This window comes from Parambassis ranga, chromosome 13, assembly GCF_900634625.1.
Source record: "Parambassis ranga chromosome 13, fParRan2.1, whole genome shotgun sequence".
In the NCBI taxonomy this organism is placed as follows: domain Eukaryota; kingdom Metazoa; phylum Chordata; class Actinopteri; family Ambassidae; genus Parambassis; species Parambassis ranga.
The window spans coordinates 17,504,431-17,522,437 of record NC_041033.1 but is presented as its reverse complement, the minus strand read 5'-3'; the positions used below and the strand labels follow the sequence as shown (position 1 = coordinate 17,522,437).

General features: G+C 43.5%; 2 protein-coding genes across 3 annotated transcripts in view; one reads left to right on the top strand and one right to left on the bottom strand.

Moving 5' to 3' along the window:
- The first annotated feature begins 629 nt into the window (after positions 1–629).
- LOC114445400 (ribonucleoside-diphosphate reductase large subunit) lies at positions 630–4,447 on the top strand. Its single transcript, XM_028420440.1, has 4 exons — positions 630–837; positions 1,673–3,654; positions 3,735–3,923; positions 4,003–4,447. The coding sequence occupies exons 1-4, from the start codon at positions 819–821 to the stop codon at positions 4,192–4,194; spliced, it is 2,382 nt and encodes a 793-aa protein (XP_028276241.1). The 5' UTR covers positions 630–818; the 3' UTR covers positions 4,195–4,447.
- A 2,448-nt stretch (positions 4,448–6,895) lies between these two features.
- Positions 6,896–18,007, bottom strand: part of sipa1l3 (signal-induced proliferation-associated 1 like 3) — a 54,923-nt gene continuing 43,811 nt past the window's right edge. Inside the window, exons 10-23 of one of the 2 annotated variants that reach the window (XM_028418792.1) lie at positions 17,233–17,331; positions 16,976–17,151; positions 13,901–14,152; positions 13,581–13,763; positions 12,982–13,112; positions 12,532–12,650; positions 12,004–12,440; positions 10,757–10,987; positions 10,435–10,597; positions 10,171–10,345; positions 9,916–10,065; positions 8,934–9,060; positions 8,554–8,635; positions 6,896–8,118 (exon numbers count right to left, since the gene is read on the bottom strand). In XM_028418792.1, the coding sequence (XP_028274593.1) occupies positions 7,924–8,118; positions 8,554–8,635; positions 8,934–9,060; positions 9,916–10,065; positions 10,171–10,345; positions 10,435–10,597; positions 10,757–10,987; positions 12,004–12,440; positions 12,532–12,650; positions 12,982–13,112; positions 13,581–13,763; positions 13,901–14,152; positions 16,976–17,151; positions 17,233–17,331 (2,520 nt within the window). In that variant the 3' untranslated portion in view covers positions 6,896–7,923. The remainder of the gene's footprint in view (positions 8,119–8,553; positions 8,636–8,933; positions 9,061–9,915; positions 10,066–10,170; positions 10,346–10,434; positions 10,598–10,756; positions 10,988–12,003; positions 12,441–12,531; positions 12,651–12,981; positions 13,113–13,580; positions 13,764–13,900; positions 14,153–16,975; positions 17,152–17,232; positions 17,332–18,007) is intronic. The other variant, XM_028418793.1, reaches the window with a different exon arrangement.

The following is an 18,007-nucleotide window of genomic DNA, read 5'->3' as shown; positions in this document are numbered from 1 at the left end:
TATTTCAAATAAATCTTGATACTTTATATAAAAAAGTTCAAATGATAGAATGTATTATTTGGAGACACAGTGTCCTGTATTAGTAGAAGTTTTGTATCTTGGAAACATATCTGCACTTTGTATTTGAACATGTCTTTTCATTGTAACTAAACGTTTCTGCACTGCTTCTGATATTAGTAAACTTTTACTTAGTAAAAGTTCTGAGTATTTGCTTTCTCAGTTCTGCATTGTGATATAAAAAATAGTTATAGTTGTAACTGTTTTTTCTAAATGTCAGTAATTATAGAACACTTCGTACAACAGAAAGCTCCATTAAAGTATATCAACCTGTACAGTAATACTATAAACTATGTTTTCATTAAACGTCTATACTTTCATTTGCAGTATATATTTGATTTAATGTGTTTCTGTAAGTCATCTGCTTTGGAACAAGAACACAGAAAAGGAAAGTTTTGTGTTCTTGTGCAAAACAATAACAACAAAAAAACGTGTTACATGACCTACTTCAGAGTCCCGCCAGATATGAAGACCGGAAGAGGAAGCGGGTGTTCTTCGCTGCTGTGATTGGTCCTCATAAATAAGATCCCGCGTTCTCTTCCACCTGATTGGTCCAAACGCCCATCTGTTCTTCCGCTGCGTGGTAACGTCTTCCGTACAAAAGCAACGTTAGCGGGATTTTTAGGATCATTCGCGCTCTCTGCTGCCTCACTGACAGCAGGTCGCCTTCAGCTGCACTTTGTGATACCGAGGAGACGTGAGACTTGCCGCCGGAGAGCTGCTGACTTCTCGGAGGACGACACGCATCATATTTTGCCAGCATGCATGTGATTAAGCGAGGTGAGCAGGTGTTTGTTGGAAGCTGTGTAAACTCAGGCCTCAGTTAGCTGCGGTGCTGTCACAGTAATGTGGATCAACCTGTATTAGAAAATGACAGCGACTGATATGTGGGTTTATCCTGGCAGATTGTAAGTGTGTTGAGATCACAGCTGAAACTTAAGCGCCATGTTTGAGTCGGTGAACTGAAGTTGTAAGCTAACGTTAGCTTGTAGCCAAGCCAAGCTAGTCGGTAGTTAACTTAGCAAAATAATCAGCAGGCAGGCTATAACCTTATTAAACAACTTTATTTAGCGCCGGGCTGCTAAGCATGTCATTTCAGATTATTCAGCTAAAGGGCCGGCTGGTTGTTGAGAGTTAAACGTGCATTATTCGTGCTTTTTGAGTGTTTAAATGGAAGTTGTTATATGAGCCTTTGTCACGGATGGCGCCAAACGGCTTCATGACGGAGTCGGTGTGGACCACAGGGAGGGTCTGGATGAGCCTGTGTTATGAATGATGCAGAGAAGATGCTCACACGGTCTCATCAAATAAACGATACTTTAACCTGAATACTGCCGAGTTTTATTGATCACTGATATTGGTGTTCTGTGTAAATACCGAGTCAAAAAACTGCCGTAAGCAAGACTCGGTGGCAGCTGATGCAATAACAGTATACAGACGTTTCTGACAAGACCTTTTTTTAAAAATATGGCTTAAGTTTAATTTATATAAATGATCTAAATAAACTGTTAAAGTTTAAAATTGCTCAGCTGTATGTTTCGTTCAGTTTTTTTAAACAAATGTTGATGATATTGGTGACTTTCTCACAGCTGTATTTTTGCATTTTATTTTTCAGATGGGCGCCAAGAGCGCATCATGTTCGATAAAATCACCTCTCGCATCCAGAAGCTCTGCTACGGGCTGAACTCTGACTTTGTGGATCCGGCCCAGATTACCATGAAGGTGATTCAGGGTTTGTATAGCGGGGTCACTACTGTGGAGCTCGACACACTGGCAGCCGAGATTGCCGCCACCCTTACTACTAAACACCCAGACTACGCCATCCTCGCGGCGCGGATCGCTGTCTCAAACCTTCACAAAGAGACGAAGAAAGTGTTCAGCGAAGTGATGGAGGACCTCTACAACTACGTCAACCCTCTGAACAAACGGCACTCTCCCATGATCTCGAAGGAGACGCTCAACATTGTGCTGGAGAACAAAGACCGCCTCAACTCCGCCATCATTTATGACAGAGATTTCTCCTACAACTTCTTTGGCTTCAAAACTCTGGAGCGCTCCTACCTGCTGAAGATCAACAGCAAAGTGGCTGAGCGACCACAGCACATGCTCATGAGAGTGGCTGTTGGAATTCACGAGACAGACATCAATGCAGCCATTGAGACCTACAACCTGCTGTCAGAGAAGTGGTTCACCCACGCCTCTCCAACCCTCTTCAACGCTGGAACCAACAGGCCGCAGCTGTCCAGCTGCTTCCTGCTCGCCATGAAAGACGACAGCATCGAAGGTATTTACGACACGCTGAAGCAGTGCGCCCTCATCTCCAAATCAGCTGGAGGAATCGGTGTGGCTGTCAGCTGCATCAGATCAACTGGGAGCTACATCGCTGGTACCAACGGAAACTCCAATGGGCTTGTCCCCATGCTGCGAGTTTACAACAACACGGCACGTTACGTTGACCAGGGCGGCAACAAGAGACCCGGAGCCTTTGCCATGTACCTGGAGCCGTGGCACTTTGATGTGTTTGACTTCTTGGAGCTGAAGAAGAACACAGGAAAGGAGGAGCAGAGAGCCAGAGACCTTTTCTACGCCATGTGGATCCCTGACCTGTTCATGAAGAGGGTGGAGAGTAACCAAGACTGGTCCCTGATGTGTCCCAGTGAGTGCCCCGGATTGGACGAGTGCTGGGGGGAGGAGTTTGAGAAGCTCTACACTAAGTATGAGAAGGAGGGCAGGGTTAAGCGTGTGGTGAAGGCTCAGCAGGTGTGGTACGCCATCATTGAGTCCCAGACAGAAACAGGAACACCATACATGCTGTACAAAGACGCCTGTAACAGGAAGAGCAACCAGCAGAATCTGGGCACAATCAAATGCAGCAACCTGTGCACGGAGATCGTGGAATACACCAGCCATGACGAAGTGGCGGTTTGTAATCTGGCCTCCATTGCTCTTAACATGTACGTCACCCCAGAGCGGACGTATGACTTCAAAAAGCTGGCAGATGTAACCAAAGTCATCGTCAAAAACTTGAACAAGATTATTGACATCAACTACTATCCAGTGCCTGAAGCCGAGAAGTCAAACAAGCGCCACAGGCCAATAGGAATCGGAGTCCAGGGATTAGCAGACGCCTTCATCCTGATGCGTCATCCATTTGAAAGCCCAGAGGCTCAGCTGCTGAACACCCAGATCTTTGAGACCATCTACTACGCTGCCCTGGAGGCGAGCTGCGAACTGGCTGCAGAGTTCGGCCCCTACGAGACGTACGACGGCTCCCCAGTCAGCAAGGGCATCCTGCAGTACGACATGTGGGAGAAAACCCCAACAGAGCTGTGGGACTGGAAGCTGCTGAAGGAGAAGATCGCCAAGCATGGTGTGAGGAACAGCCTGCTGCTGGCTCCGATGCCCACAGCCTCCACCGCACAGATCCTGGGCAACAACGAGTCCATTGAAGCCTACACCAGCAACATCTACACCCGCAGGGTCCTCTCAGGAGAGTTCCAGATCGTCAACCCTCACCTGCTCAAAGACCTGACAGAGAGGGGGCTGTGGAATGAGGAGATGAAGAACCAGCTGATTGCCCACAATGGATCCATCCAGGTAAGCATACATGTCTGAATGTGTGTTTGGTGTATTTATTTTGACATGTCGTTGATTTTCAGTGCATTTTATCTTGACAGGACATTGCAGAGATCCCAGATGATCTGAAGCAGCTGTATAAAACGGTGTGGGAAATCTCGCAGAAGACCATACTCAAGATGGCTGCCGACCGTGGCGCATACATCGACCAGAGCCAGTCCCTGAACATCCACATTGCAGAACCAAACTACGGCAAACTGACCAGCATGCACTTCTATGGCTGGAAACAAGTGAGTGAGACCTGAAGAATGAAACTTTTTACTGCCGTGAAGGTGAAACGTGTTAAACTCACCTTGTCTGTGTTCATAGGGTCTGAAGACAGGCATGTACTACCTGAGGACGAAACCCGCAGCCAACCCCATCCAGTTCACCCTGAACAAGGAGAAGCTGAAGGACACGCCGCTGGCCACGCCGTCCAAGCAGGAAGAGAAAGAGCGCAACACTGCAGCCATGGTCTGCTCTCTGGAGAACAGAGATGAGTGTCTGATGTGTGGGTCTTAAACGCAGCATCTGACCTGCTGAGGCTTCTCACGGTTACTCAGTTGACTTGGTGAAGCCTTTTGAGGACGTGCCTGATGTCATAAATGCTTCCAGAACAGTTCACACTTGACTTATTCATTATTAATACATATTGCACAGTTTGGGTCTCATTTGGAATGTACCGAATTAATTTTATTGAAACTCACACTTCATCAAAATGAGTACTTTGTGTTTTATGTCTGCTTTGTAATAGTAAATAAAGTTTTATATGCAAGTTTTGAGTTTGTCAGGAAGTAATTTGGAGTGGTCTTTTAATGGTTGAAGTTTGTGGGCTGTTCCATCATCCTGTCATGGTTACAAGACAGTTGATTTGCTTTTTCTACAAGAACAGCAGCAAGAGTCATGAGCCTGGAAAAAGTTTGGAACATCTGCCTGAAAAATGATCTGAGAGAAAATTAGACTGCTATCAAGAGATTTACTATCTGCATGTGATCTAATAAAATTAAAACTAACAAGACGGCTAATGTAAGGTCTGTAGACCACCTTGTACCAGGAAGAAACCTTCAACAAGACCAGAATCAAGAGTGAGAGGCCGTCTGCACCACCTGGCTGGTGTTAGGAACAAAATGCAGAGAAATGGTAAACATTAGGCCATGATTCATCTAATCTAATAAACATTTAAGACTTCTTTAGAGAAAAATAAAAACTCTTCCTATTCCATTATTTTTTTTAATATATTTTTTATAAAATAATGCAAACATAATTTACACTTTTTAAATGTACAAGTTATTACAACCCAAAGGAAACCAAAACATTGAGCTTTTGCCTTACGTACCCCTGCCACATGCAGAAAGCACCAACAAAGAAGAGATGAAAAGCCTGAACAAAGACGACAAATCAGAACAAATCAGTTTGTACAGGAATCAGAAGTAAAACACAAATAATAGCACAGTACCCTCTCATCTCCACTGCTGTCTGCAACAGTGGCCAACATGTTAAAAAATAAATTATAAAAATATTTAACATCTAAAAAAACAAAACCTAGTTGTACAATATTACCGTTAATAATTATGCATTATTGATTTGTTCAACAGGGTTTGCCGTCTGTGCTATAAATAGCTTAAAATTATACATAACATGAACAATGATGTATATATATTTATATCAAAAGAAACCTTGCCCCGTTTACATAAGCAAACTATAATTAAGACTTGAAGACACTAAAATCACAGCTACACCTGCGAAGCTGCAAGGATGGAGGAATACCAGGAGTGTACTACAAACTCCAAACCAGAATAAACAGGGTAGCTTGTTTTTTTTTTTTTGATGGAGGACTGAAGCTGCTTAAAGCCCAAACAGGCTGACAGTCACCGGGATAAACTACAAACCAACTACACGCTGCAGAAGATTACAGGAAGTGGTGCCACAGATGCAGAGAAGGTTTCTGTCCAGCTCAGAGTCGGAACACAAGGGTCCTTTTGTGTCATCAAAGAAATGCGTTTGTGAGAACAGGAATGGGCAGCGTGGATTAAAAACCCTTAATCACAGCATAAGAATACAATCAACCTACTAAAAACCAACCATTCAAACATCAAACAGTCCTGTGAATCAGAAGGTATTAAAGGGATGCAGGGTGCACGTTTAAACTGCATCACATCACCCGCCCCTGATTGATGATACGAGTGTCATTAACAGCATCTTGAGGAACCTGAGTGGGCTGGAGAATTCAAACAGATCCAGTTAAAGAGGAAACCTGCTGATGATCAGTAGCTGTTCTACAGAGCAAGAGATGATAAGTACAGGTTTTATCAGGAGCAACGTGTCGTCCATTCAGTACCAGCATCCAAACACGCAGACGCACATTTCTGTATGAAAAATAGATATAATAGACAACGTCATCAAGCAAGCTAGCTGTATAAATAGTGTTCATTTGGGTTGGTCACAGGACAGAGAGACAGGTCCTCTCATACATATAAACTGACGGTTCTGATATGAGCTTCAGTGTTGAGTTTCATGTACAGTACATGGTTCCTATTAACACACACTACTGGTGGCAGAGCTTCATTCTGAGAGTGACAGGAAGGGTCTTTGATAAATTACTGTTCTGCTTTCTTGCTGAGTGTCAGATTAGAAGATTGACACCATATAGGCTCACTAAAAATTAACTGGAGTTAGCTTATCATAAAGACTTTTAACCTGACTGTTTTCCCATATTTGTATTTAGATCTAAAAACACAACATATGTGCTGGTTTTGTTACTGATGGAGCCTGTTTTTACAAAATTAATCACTACGATTAAAGGGACAGGTCACTTTTAGACTAAACTGATTATTTTACCGGCTGATGTTACAGTGATACCATTATCGATGGAGGTGCAATGCATTCACAAAAGTAAAAATCGCAACTATAAACAGACCATCTCATAATTATGAGGTGCAGTAGATAGAATAATAGGCCTTTTCTTCAAGCTAATTGTCAAGCTAATTTACCTACAGCTGTAAATGCATCTTCTGGCGCACAGCAAAAATAATTCATTTACTTCATTTCACAAAATGTAAACAAAAACAAAAACAAAAACCTATGACCAATTCCGGTTTCTTCCAGCTCATTAAAGTGAACCAGGTAGAACCATCATCCCTCTCCTCTCAAATATAATGATCATAACTACTTGTTGAGATATTACAGGGTCTTTTCACATATGTGACCCTTGGCTTAATTTTTTCTGTTGTGAAAGCAATGCACTTCCTCAGTCATCATCAATAATCTAGCACTTCTCAAAAAAGCAATTAAGTGGAGCCTTAACATTTAAAATTGATGCAAGTATTATAAAGAGACTCTTGGTTAAAATAATCCAGTCTGTTTAGGTCTGAGATGACAGGGCTCAAATCAATGCACTGTATAAGAGATATGATGCTAGTGTATCACTGAGTTTTGTGACCAATCACTCAACACGCTGATGGCTTGTTTCACAACTGTGGGCCACAATTCATCCATGTAAACGGAGGACAGAAAAATAAGGTGGCCCACAAGTTTCATATTACAGTAAACAAGTTTGTTCATCACTCAGTTGTTAGACAAACCACACTCTCACATTAACACACACACACACTCACTAAAGGAATAACAGGAATCTTGCTTTAAGCACAAACACTGTTGTGCTGTCATGTTTCCGAGTATTGTACCATCACACACACACACCTCTTTAGTACGACTGTTATACAATAATCAGTACAATGTTGATAATATTGATACATGAGAATTGTACCACACAGGCATCTATCTACAGTACCATGTCTGTAGAGCTTCCATTACTTCTAGTGCATTCTGGGAGATGCAGTCTGTAATGAGTCTTTTTTTGGCTGATTGGCTGCAGGAACAGTATTAGGCCTCTCCAGGTGATGTAGTGTTCTCTAAAACAGTCAGGATCTCCTCTCCTGCTCACTCCTTCGGCATAGTAGCATACATAGTTAAATACGTGGTACATGAGACGCTTTCACTTCAGTTTAGAAAAATAAACAGGCTCAGAGTAAAGAGAGGGAGGCCATCTGGTCATTAAGACTTTTCGGGGAGTGTTGCATTTTCTTTTTTTAAATACAGAATTCGCTTGCTGTCTCTGGTTTTAAGGCAGTCCAGTGGAAGCTGAGTGAGGTGACATCTTCTTTGCCACCGCAGTGAGTGCAAGGAATGATAAACTTCTCTCACACTGGGCCTCCCTCTGGCCTGGAGCTCTTTTTCTTCTGCAGCTGTTGTTCACTCCCTCTGAGAGTCGATTTCATGTGGTAACGAGTGAACCTCATGGTCACTTCCTGTCTTGTTGAGGTTGGTAAAAATCCTGCTGAATTTGCGTAACTGCTCACTGGCTGTCAGGCTCTCCTCCTGCAAACGCTGGTTGTTCTCTCTCAGGTTGGCCATCTCTGCAAGCAGAACGACCTTATCTTGCTTCTCCTGGCGGCACAGAAACAGAAGAAAAAGAAGAGAAATGATGAGTGATCAGTTCAGAGAGCCTGTAAAATACTCATATTACCACTAAGATGTTCAACAGCTGGGCATTTAGTAACTTAGCTTAGTATAAATACAGAAAGGACGAGCGAAAACAGCAGCCTGACCAGAGTACACCCAGATGTTTTATAACTTGAAACAAGAAACAAATAAGCAGCTTTTGTTTGCTTCAAACAGGGCAGGCTTCCTAGATTCTTTCTGCTTCCAGTCATACAGGTCCAGCTGCTTGTCTGGAGCTTCATATTAAAAAGGATTTTCTAATCTGACCTCTGAAGTCAAATGCAAGTAAATTGCCCAAAATGTCAACAGTACATTTAGTACAGTAAACTAGCTGAGGGACTTTCTCATTTTTAAGATGCAATAACGACAAAAGATTCTCACTCTCTCCAGATCATTGTTCAGCTGCTTTAACATCACTTCCAGATGGTAGAGCCGACCAGACAAATCATTTGGCACCTCGTCGCTGTAAACACACATTCAGCACACATTAGTTTGCATAGCGTCAAAGGAAACAGGTTTTGCTGGTATTTCAAACCACATACAAAAGCTTCTTTTTTTTATTTTCAGGCAATCACTGGCAGAATAAAGAAAACGCCCAGTAACATGGAAACTGGAAAAACAACAACACAATGCCGGAGTGAACAGCTTTGAGATTTTTGTTTAAATTCAATCATCGGTAGTGAGAACTACCACAGGGTGGCAGCAGTGACACAGTTTACCACAGGACAAATTCAGAGAATGCATCAGTGATATTGGCCTACCAGCTGAAGGTGGGTGTGGTCCGGGGTGTCTGCGGAGTGTGGAACTGGACTGGACTGATGACCGGTCTCAAATCTTGACCTCCAACTTGTGGCTCGGTCAATGAGAAGAGGGAAACCGCTCTTTGTGCTGCAACAGGCACACAATTATACTTTAAAAAGCTGCAAGAATGACTTTTTTTTCCCCTAAGTGCCCTTAGGGGGGCAATGAGTCTGTACAGATGGATGTGGCAGCAGGTAAAGCCAGTGAGCAAGTGTTGGCTTTAGTCTGTTGTGTTGCTGTTGTAAGTCTTCTTACTTTCCCAGCAGTGTCATGTGACATGGGAGCTGAGACACAGAGAAACCACTCAACCACAACATCCAGACAATGTGTCTCGAATCCACCAGGGATTTAAACAAATGTACCTGTAAAAAATCACTTTGTAGTTTTTTTCTCCTTGAAATAATTCTTACAAAATTATTTTAATGTGATATAAACTCAATAATATGAACAGCCTCTCCTCCATAGCCTGTCCGCAGTGCCTGCATACACATTGTTTAACTCTGTGTGTTTCAGGTCAGGACACACATCCTGTATACAGCGTACATCAGGCCTCTGTCACTATAGCTGCCTGTAAGTGGAGTTAGCTGGCAGATAACGATAAGCTGGAGCTCTGCTCTGAGCGGACATTATGGCAGCGCCAGCAGAACTTGAAAGCAAGAGCCTGAACAGGAGGGAACATCGGACCAGCTAATGCTTGTTGGCAAGAGACTAAGAGCAAAAGGGATGCCAGACTGATGGCGATGTGGCCTTGTTGCTCTTGGAATAGTAAGTGATAAATTGTTTGCTTGGCTTCTGTGTTATATGTGACTTTGCGCTCTACTCAAATAGTTGCTGCTCCTACGACAACAAGTATTTACAACAGTGAGATTGCGCCTCTCAAAGGTTTAGGCAGAGCCTAAGAGCCATTTTTCCATTAAACCCCATTGTGTTGAACATTTTCACCTTCATAGGCTTTAGCAGCATTGACTAGGCTGGACCACTCCAGTCCACAGGCTGTGTCAGGGAGGGGCATCAGACCAGGATCAAGCCTCCTCAGGGGGGGAACACTGTCTCTCACTTCAGTCAGAGACAGCTCTGATGCAGACAGCGGGACTAAGGGACAGACACGGAGAGCAGGAACAGTAAGTCATCAAACCTGTGTTGAACTGAGACACTTAAGTTTTGTCCACATGCCTTTAAAACATATTAAACACTTACCCTTCTTGCCCTGCAAGTGGTTGGAGGAGCTGCCGTGTCGGCGTGTGGGTAACGTGCAGGTGAACAGCACGTCGGTGGGCGCTGTCTGGTTCTCAGCGTTGGCAAAGCTGGCATCTCTGCGACCACTACACAGAGACTCATCTGAAAAGGTGCGCTGCAGGGTGCGCCTGGGCGACTGCAGGGAGAGAAGCAGCAGAGGTCAGTGCACGTTTGTGACACAAAGGTTTTTTGACAGGTTAAAAAAAGTCCATGTGTATTACTCACTGGATCTCTCTGTGGCATCTCTCCTGGGTTGTCCATGATGATCAGTTTTTTAAGGTCGTCCTCGATGGTGCTCTTGTATGTCCGTCGTGGAGATCGCAGGTCCCTCAGTGATGCTCGGAGGCGAGGTTGTCCAAACACATTCTTTGAATTTGTATCAATTTGCCTGTGGAACAAAGATAGAAGCAATTAACTGAATTTACCATATTTACATTTTAAATAGCTGAACCAGAAGCTAATTTATCATTTCAAGAACTTTCCCTGCACCAGTGTAAAAGACTGACAAGTGTACATTGCTGTTACTATCATATTTTACATGTCTTACTTTTTGCTGTTACTGCTGTCAGAGCTGGATAATGTGGTTGTGTTTGAAGGTGATGAGCTGGCATCTTCTGTCAGCCAGGCATTTTGACGGCTCTTTCCATAAAAGGCCTTGGGGGCGGAGCTGGACAGAGGTGTGGAGCTTAACTGAGCAGAAGTGGGCGTCGTCGTGGAGGCTCGGACAGGCCGTGCTTTCTCTGCTGTCGGGGTTTTGTAACCCTGCGGTGTGTAGGCCCTTACATGAAAAACAGACATGACAGTCAATAGCTACAAGTAATGATGATATTTAAGTAATATTATCATATCATAAGATGCAGGTACAAGGAGGTACAAGGAGTTAACGTTTGTTATCACTTTTCTTGCTCAACTTTATACTCTTTATGGTAATATAATTTTTACCAGACGACATCTCAGACACAATACACGATTTAATCTGAAGAAACAGAAGTCAATATTAGACTTCTGTGGAGATGCTTTTGTGCTTGGAATACTGCATTTTACATAATTATACTGAATTATGCGGTAATATTCAAATATTTATAAAAGAAAAAAGAACTTTTTAAACACGAAAGAGTATTCTGACAGTTTGAGGACAAAAAATTATGCAATGACAACAAAGTCAAAAACAGAAGTTGCTATCATTCATCAACTAATTTTTACATGAAGGTAGCCTGTGCAGTGTGTCCTGTGAACTAACAATGAAATAAGATCATGAACAAGTACATTAAAACTAATTTGTGTATATAACTTAAGGTTATTTTGATCAACAAACCAACACATTCTTTAAAATCAGAAACATTGCACTCTACCTGTGATGAAGCATTTTAAAGTCTTGTCTACTGTATGTTGGTCTAACCACTGACATTCTTTAAACACAGATTGTTCTAATCCAGCACTGAGTGGTCAAAGCCAGAGCTGGTTTGCGTGCCGGATGGCTGTATGCCTTCATGATGTGGGGGTGGTACTAAGAAGTCCACCAGCACAGATCACATGGTGATCTGTATGTTTCACAAGGATTAGGCAGCTATAATCCTTCATGTACTCTTTAAAATGCATTTGCATGTATCATCCTTGTTGTATCATACTACATTTTCATTGATCTAATTGTACAAGAGCATTCTTCATTAAAAATTAAGCAGAATTAAAGTGCATGATTCATTTCTTTATACAGTACAGCATTCACTGAGGTCAATATTAGCTTCATAAAACGAGCCATAAAAGATGCATTTCATCAGAGGGCTGGTCTCTTACCTGGGTTTGAAAGCATCCATTTTATCAGCACTGGAGCCAGGAGGCGGGAACGTCCTCGTCCGGTACCCTTTATTCTGATTGGCTGCAGCTGGTATAATGGGTGAGGACTCACGTCTCCTTGACTCTCCCCCTCCACTGCTCCTTCCCACCGACAGCTCCTGGATGCCGCTGTACGTTGCTGAACAGTGCATGGGCTTGTGGGACTGGTTGTTGGACATGTTTCCGTGGCGAGTGTTGCTGTAATGGGCGTCGATACCGCTGTCATTGGAACCCCCCTTGTTGTGAGGGTCGGGGTCAGGATCAGCTGGGTCGAGACAACCCCCGCCTCCGCGCTCTCCGCCAGCTCCTCCGTCAAACCAGCGCTCGTCGCTGTGGCTGCTGGAGGCGTTACTGGACAGAGTGTTACTGCTAGAGTGGCTCGAGTACTGAGTTTCACCCTGTGGAGGACAAGAGGACAGCAGAGAGACGTTCAGTGAGGCAGAGAGGGTGACAGATGAATGAACAAGACGGGGTGATGACGTGTCTGACCTTCGAGTGTCTGTTTGGAGAGTCTTTCCCTGGGACATCTTGTCTGTTTAGCCTCCTCTGCCCCCCTCCTCCACCACCTGGTCCCCGAGACGATGACGCTGGGACGTGCCAGAGGGGTTCTGGACAGACAACACACACAGAGACACTCACAGGATTAAAACAAATTACACTGAATGTCCATGGCTAAGCAAAGAGGATTAAATACTTATGGCACATTTTAACACTGACCTCCCCCCACACAGCATCACTCAAAATCACATCTCTGGTCTACACACACAACATCAAAACCAATCTGAGAAGTTTGATTTACTAGTTGTGTTTCTGCGCATCAGTGAATGCATGTCAAATATTCACCTATTTTTCTGTTCATCATTTCTAGGAGAACTGATGAAATTGCTTTCAGTCCAATTCTCCAGTCACCCTGCTACACGCTGTTGAATGAAAACTGACCTGTACCTGTTTTGCTGCGCTCCATGGTGCTCTCTTGGCTGGTGAAGCCTGAGGAGGACTCTCCGCTGGAAGTGATGTCAACACTAAGGTGGGGTTCATATGGTACCAGAGGGCGCTGTCCTGTTCCATATCTACACAGATCATAGGAGAAAACATATCATCGGTGAACATACAATCATCATTAAGAGTATTTGAGGTCAATGAAACGAAATAAGAACGACAGACACACACTGAAGTAAAATTCTTAGAAATCAACTAAAATATTCAGTTTTTTTTTTTATTTGAATATTCCGTTCTACATCCTGATGGCAGCTGAATAAAGCATGTTTCTCTAGTTGGGTGAGATGTTATCAGCCTCCACACTGTGAGGAAGAGCCACCCACACAACAGATCCTTCGTCCTGGAGACAGTGTGTTCATACATGTCTAACTGCAGACTTAAACACGCCAAATTATTATTCAGTCGCTTTTTAAACCAATATAATCTGCCTTTAGCACAACAAACCGTTGTTATGAGTAACATGGGACATGTATAATTGAGATCAAAGCAGTGATTAGGGGACCACCCTCCCTCCCTCACGTAAACACACTCACACACACCTGTCGGCTGTAGGTTTGTAGCGTACAAAGGGGCCCGGCGTGATTCCTGGTGGCCCCATCGTGGAGAGGCCGACCAGGCCTGACGAAGGTGAGGAGAAGCTGGCTGATGGGTGTCGGTAAGGCAGCATTCTGTCGCCTCCAGCAGGTGACAGGCTATAGTGGTTCTCTGGGTAGCTCACTGGCCTGGAAGACACATTTTGGGTTAGTTATGAGGCACCAGGAAAACACACAACTCTACTCCCATTATGTTTGATTTAGTGATTGAGACAGGAAGGTTTACCCTCTGTAGTCTGATGTGATAGCCACTGAAAGTTTCTTACCTTTTGGAGTTGAGGTGCTGAGGCTCTCTGTAGGGAACTGGCATCAGGGTCTTGTGTGAGCGGGGCAGTGGAGGAGGTGGGGGGCCCATTGGGGTCCAGCGTTGTGGGGTGGGGGCGCTGTGGAGCCCCGGAGGAATGGGTGAGTTTTCCCATCTCCACGTCTGACGAGGTGAGGGTCGGTATCCTGCAGCCAGAGGTTCAGGTTCTGGCTTCTGCTCCATGGTCTTCATCTCATACTCCTCTGTGCATCCCCTGGGAACACAAAGGGGAGGGCTGTTTTTAGGAAGAGCACACAAGTGAATCCAAAGTTGGACATGTAAATGCGGTTGCTCCTGTTTGTCTCCTTTGCATAGAGTCTATCTACAGTTTTTAATCTTCAGCTGTGGGTCAGTAAAAAAAAAACATCCGCCTCCTCTCTGAAGGCCTGAACTGCAGCTGAACCAGAACTGTGGCTTCTGTATGAGTTCAGTGTGTGAACGCCGCTCAATAAATTTCCTCAGAATACTCCACTTTATTGTCCTCTCATAACACGCTTTGTGGATGCTCAAACACAGAGCGCACTAATGAGCTCCCCTGACGCCAATGGAGGGAGTGAGAGGAGAGAAACCTGATTATTGGCACATCAGGACTCCATCTTGCCTACTGTGAGACTGAGGTCATGTGTGTGTATGTGTGTGTGTGTGAGAAATATCCTCTAATCTCATCAAAGAGATCCTTGCTCTGAGTCTTAGCATTTATACAGCTGATGTGTGAAGTAACAGAGCACAAGGTCAGAGTAACGGCACTTTAAAATTCAAGCTCAGTTTACCTAATCCTTCTTTAAATCAAAACAACAGACGGCAAACCTTTTAGCTCCCTGTCAGAATAAAACATTAAAACATTGTGTGAGTGGACACAACTCTCAAATGAAGATAACCTGGCATTTATTCTCATCAATTATGAAATACCTGAAAGCACTTCCAGCTGGAGCGCCAGTCATCTTTATTTATCAACTCAGGATTCAAACATATAGGTTTTGCCAGCCTTTGTTCCAGCAAGAAATCTCTTACATGTCATCTTTTTTTATTCAAAAAACCTCTTACAGTAGCATCAAATATGTATAAAAGAGGAGACAAATGAAGAGAGAAGAGGAAATGAGTAGGGCAGCAGAGGAAGAGTGGTGAGTTAAAGTGAAATTCGGGTGGGCTAAAAAAAGAACTTAAGAGGCCAAACAGAAAGATATGATGGTGGATAGTGTGTCTTTTACGCAACAGTTTATATCAAAAAATTGGCTCAAAGATTCTCTAGTAAGTGACGTTTGATCAGTAAATTGGTTAAAAAGTGTACATTATTACCCAGAATGCTGGGTGAAATCTTTTGAATGCCTTTATTTACAATCAATATATAATTGACTGTGACATTAGATATTTTTACTTGCATAGATTTATTTTGACTTTGCTGGAAAAAAACGTCAGGTAATTAAATGTGACAGTTTGAAGTGAACCTGAGATCTCTGAGGTTTGGTTAGACAAAACAATACATGTATAGATGTCACTATGTACTTTGGGTTTTCATTGATTTGTCCTAAGTATTCATTAATACATCGTATACTCATTTCATCGAGATGTAAACAGAACATGGATGCACAAACATCCACAAATAGCACAGCCCATTTCAGATGACAACAATAAACACATAACATTACATAAACGCAACATGTGGTTGGGCCATAGTAATCAATTCAATGGATCAATCAACATCAATGCAGTTACATAATAGCAGCTTCCTGTTCAGAGCCTGCCGTACACACACACACACACAGAAGGAAGATACAAGCTTTAGCGAGAGCAGAGCCTATATATGTTGACATGCAGCATTTCTTCCATCACACTAGCTGAGGCGACAAAGCTGGAGCTCCCAACACACACACAGACATCCATCAATCATACCTCTTCCCTGCTGTGTGCGTCCATGTCGTGAGCTCACAGCTAAGATAGAACACTTGCAACTTTCAGCTTTCTCCTTTCTCTTTTCCGCCCACTCCTGTAACTCTCGGTGGTGTTGAGACACGTCCTCCTCACTGAGCGCTTCTCCGGCTCTCCAGCTCGACAAACTCAACCCTGCCTTCGCTTTCCCTTTCTCTCCATCGCTCGATCCCTCCCTCCCTCCCTCATTTCTGTCCTTTTCATTTGCACAGGGCATGCATTTTTAATTAATCACTTCCACTCCTTTATATATTTATTTTTTTTTTTTTCTCCTTTTTTTTCCTCCTGCAGATTTCAGGCTTTAATCTCATGCAATCTGCTTGCCTGGCACACAACAGCAAACGAGTCAGAGAGGGAGAGAGGGGAAGAGTGAAATACAAGACTCTAATTATCAGCTGCTCCAATGCCTCAGCAGTGTGTGTTTGTGCGTTTGTACGTGTGTGTGTGTGTGTGTCAAAGGGATTTAACTTGGTGTAATTAAACTGCCTCCAACGTTAAAGAAATCTAACCACTGTGCGATCACACAGCCCACCACAATTACTGTATTTAGGGAGCTCTGGATCTCAGTCAGAAACACTGTGGTTATTTTTTCACCTCTAAAACCACATCAGTGCCTCACAAGGCCTCGTTATTCAGACTCAAGGCCTCATGTGTGGATAAAAGGATGGAAAACGGTGACGGCAGAGAGGAGATATATAAGTGGTGGGAGCAGGGGAAACCAGACAATAGCAGAGATGATGAGATACAAAGAAGAATAAGAATGGCAGATTCTGGGTAATTCAAGTTAAACAAATGATTCTGTCTTTTTGTCTCCAGGACTCCGTTTCCTCTACAACCACACATCACTCTTTCTCTCTGTTCGTTCGCTCGCTTCCTCTTTCACACACTCCCACACAAAATCCTCTCAGAACATTGGAGTCTGGCCACTATCTCACCCAGGCTTTTGTGTGTTTGTGTGAAGAGCGTCCTATACTCCTAAGCTCACGCTTGTCCTTCACTACTGCCTACTTATTCGCAGCGCCCTCCTATGCTTGAACATCTGCACTAACCACAGCTGTTGGAAGTGCTCTGAATAAATTCAGCTTCAAAAGAAAATGATACACAGACGCACCTGCGAGGTCCGCCCTCTTCGTATGGAGGAATGATGACGACTTTGACCGTGACCGACGTCCTCAGCAGGTCAATCATCTGCTCATGAGTCAGTGTTACTGCTGCCACCTTGCAGATCTCCACTAATCGACTGCCCTGCCTCAGTCCTGCTTGCCAGGCAAAGCCATATTCCTCCACCTGCATAAGGTTAAAAAACAGGTCAGTTACACGCAGCCAAGAGTCTTCATAGTGTTTCAGCATGAGATTATCTGATGGTACCTCAGCCACTGTGCCGTCCAGGCGAACATGGAAGCCCAGCTGTCCCAGTCCATTTCTTCTGAGTGTCATATCCACCGTCTCACATCCCACTGTCAAGGACTGGCCAAGGAGAGGACACAAAGACACAATGAATTTCAGAAAATATTGTAGACTAACCTGAAACTATTCCCACAAACATTCTGTGCTTTAAGCATAGTTAAGTCATTATTTACATCTTTTTGTTTTCTGTTGGATTAACACAAAGCTCACTGAAGTTCAAGAAATCTCCTTTTCCCAGCATTTAATTCATCAAATATTTCAGGGATTATCCAAATATGAAATGCCTCTGACCAGCCAGCACATACTGTAACATGACTTCATTGAAAAACAAGGTACAGTACTATGCTTAATATGAATTTAATAACTTTGAAGGTTATCATCTTTGGACTGATGTTTTTGTTCAATTACACAGCATTTAAAACAAGCCACTTATTTGTCATCTCAGTTACACTGGATTTCCAAAGGAGGAGAAATAATATACACTTTAAAAATCCCGAGCCTAGAGCATGTGAAAGAGCGGCATGGTCTTAACATGAAAATCATCATCACGTCATCTTACACTTCAAGCTGCCTTGTGGTTTTGACCACTTGAAGCTCTGCAGAAGTGTTTTTACATCCATTAATCCCCGCTCACTGAACCAGAGTTTAGGTTGAGGTGGCAGCAGGTGTTCCTCTCCCTACCATTGTATTGTAGGGTCTCCTAGCCCAGCTACTTGCAGTGTTTATTGTTTTTTCA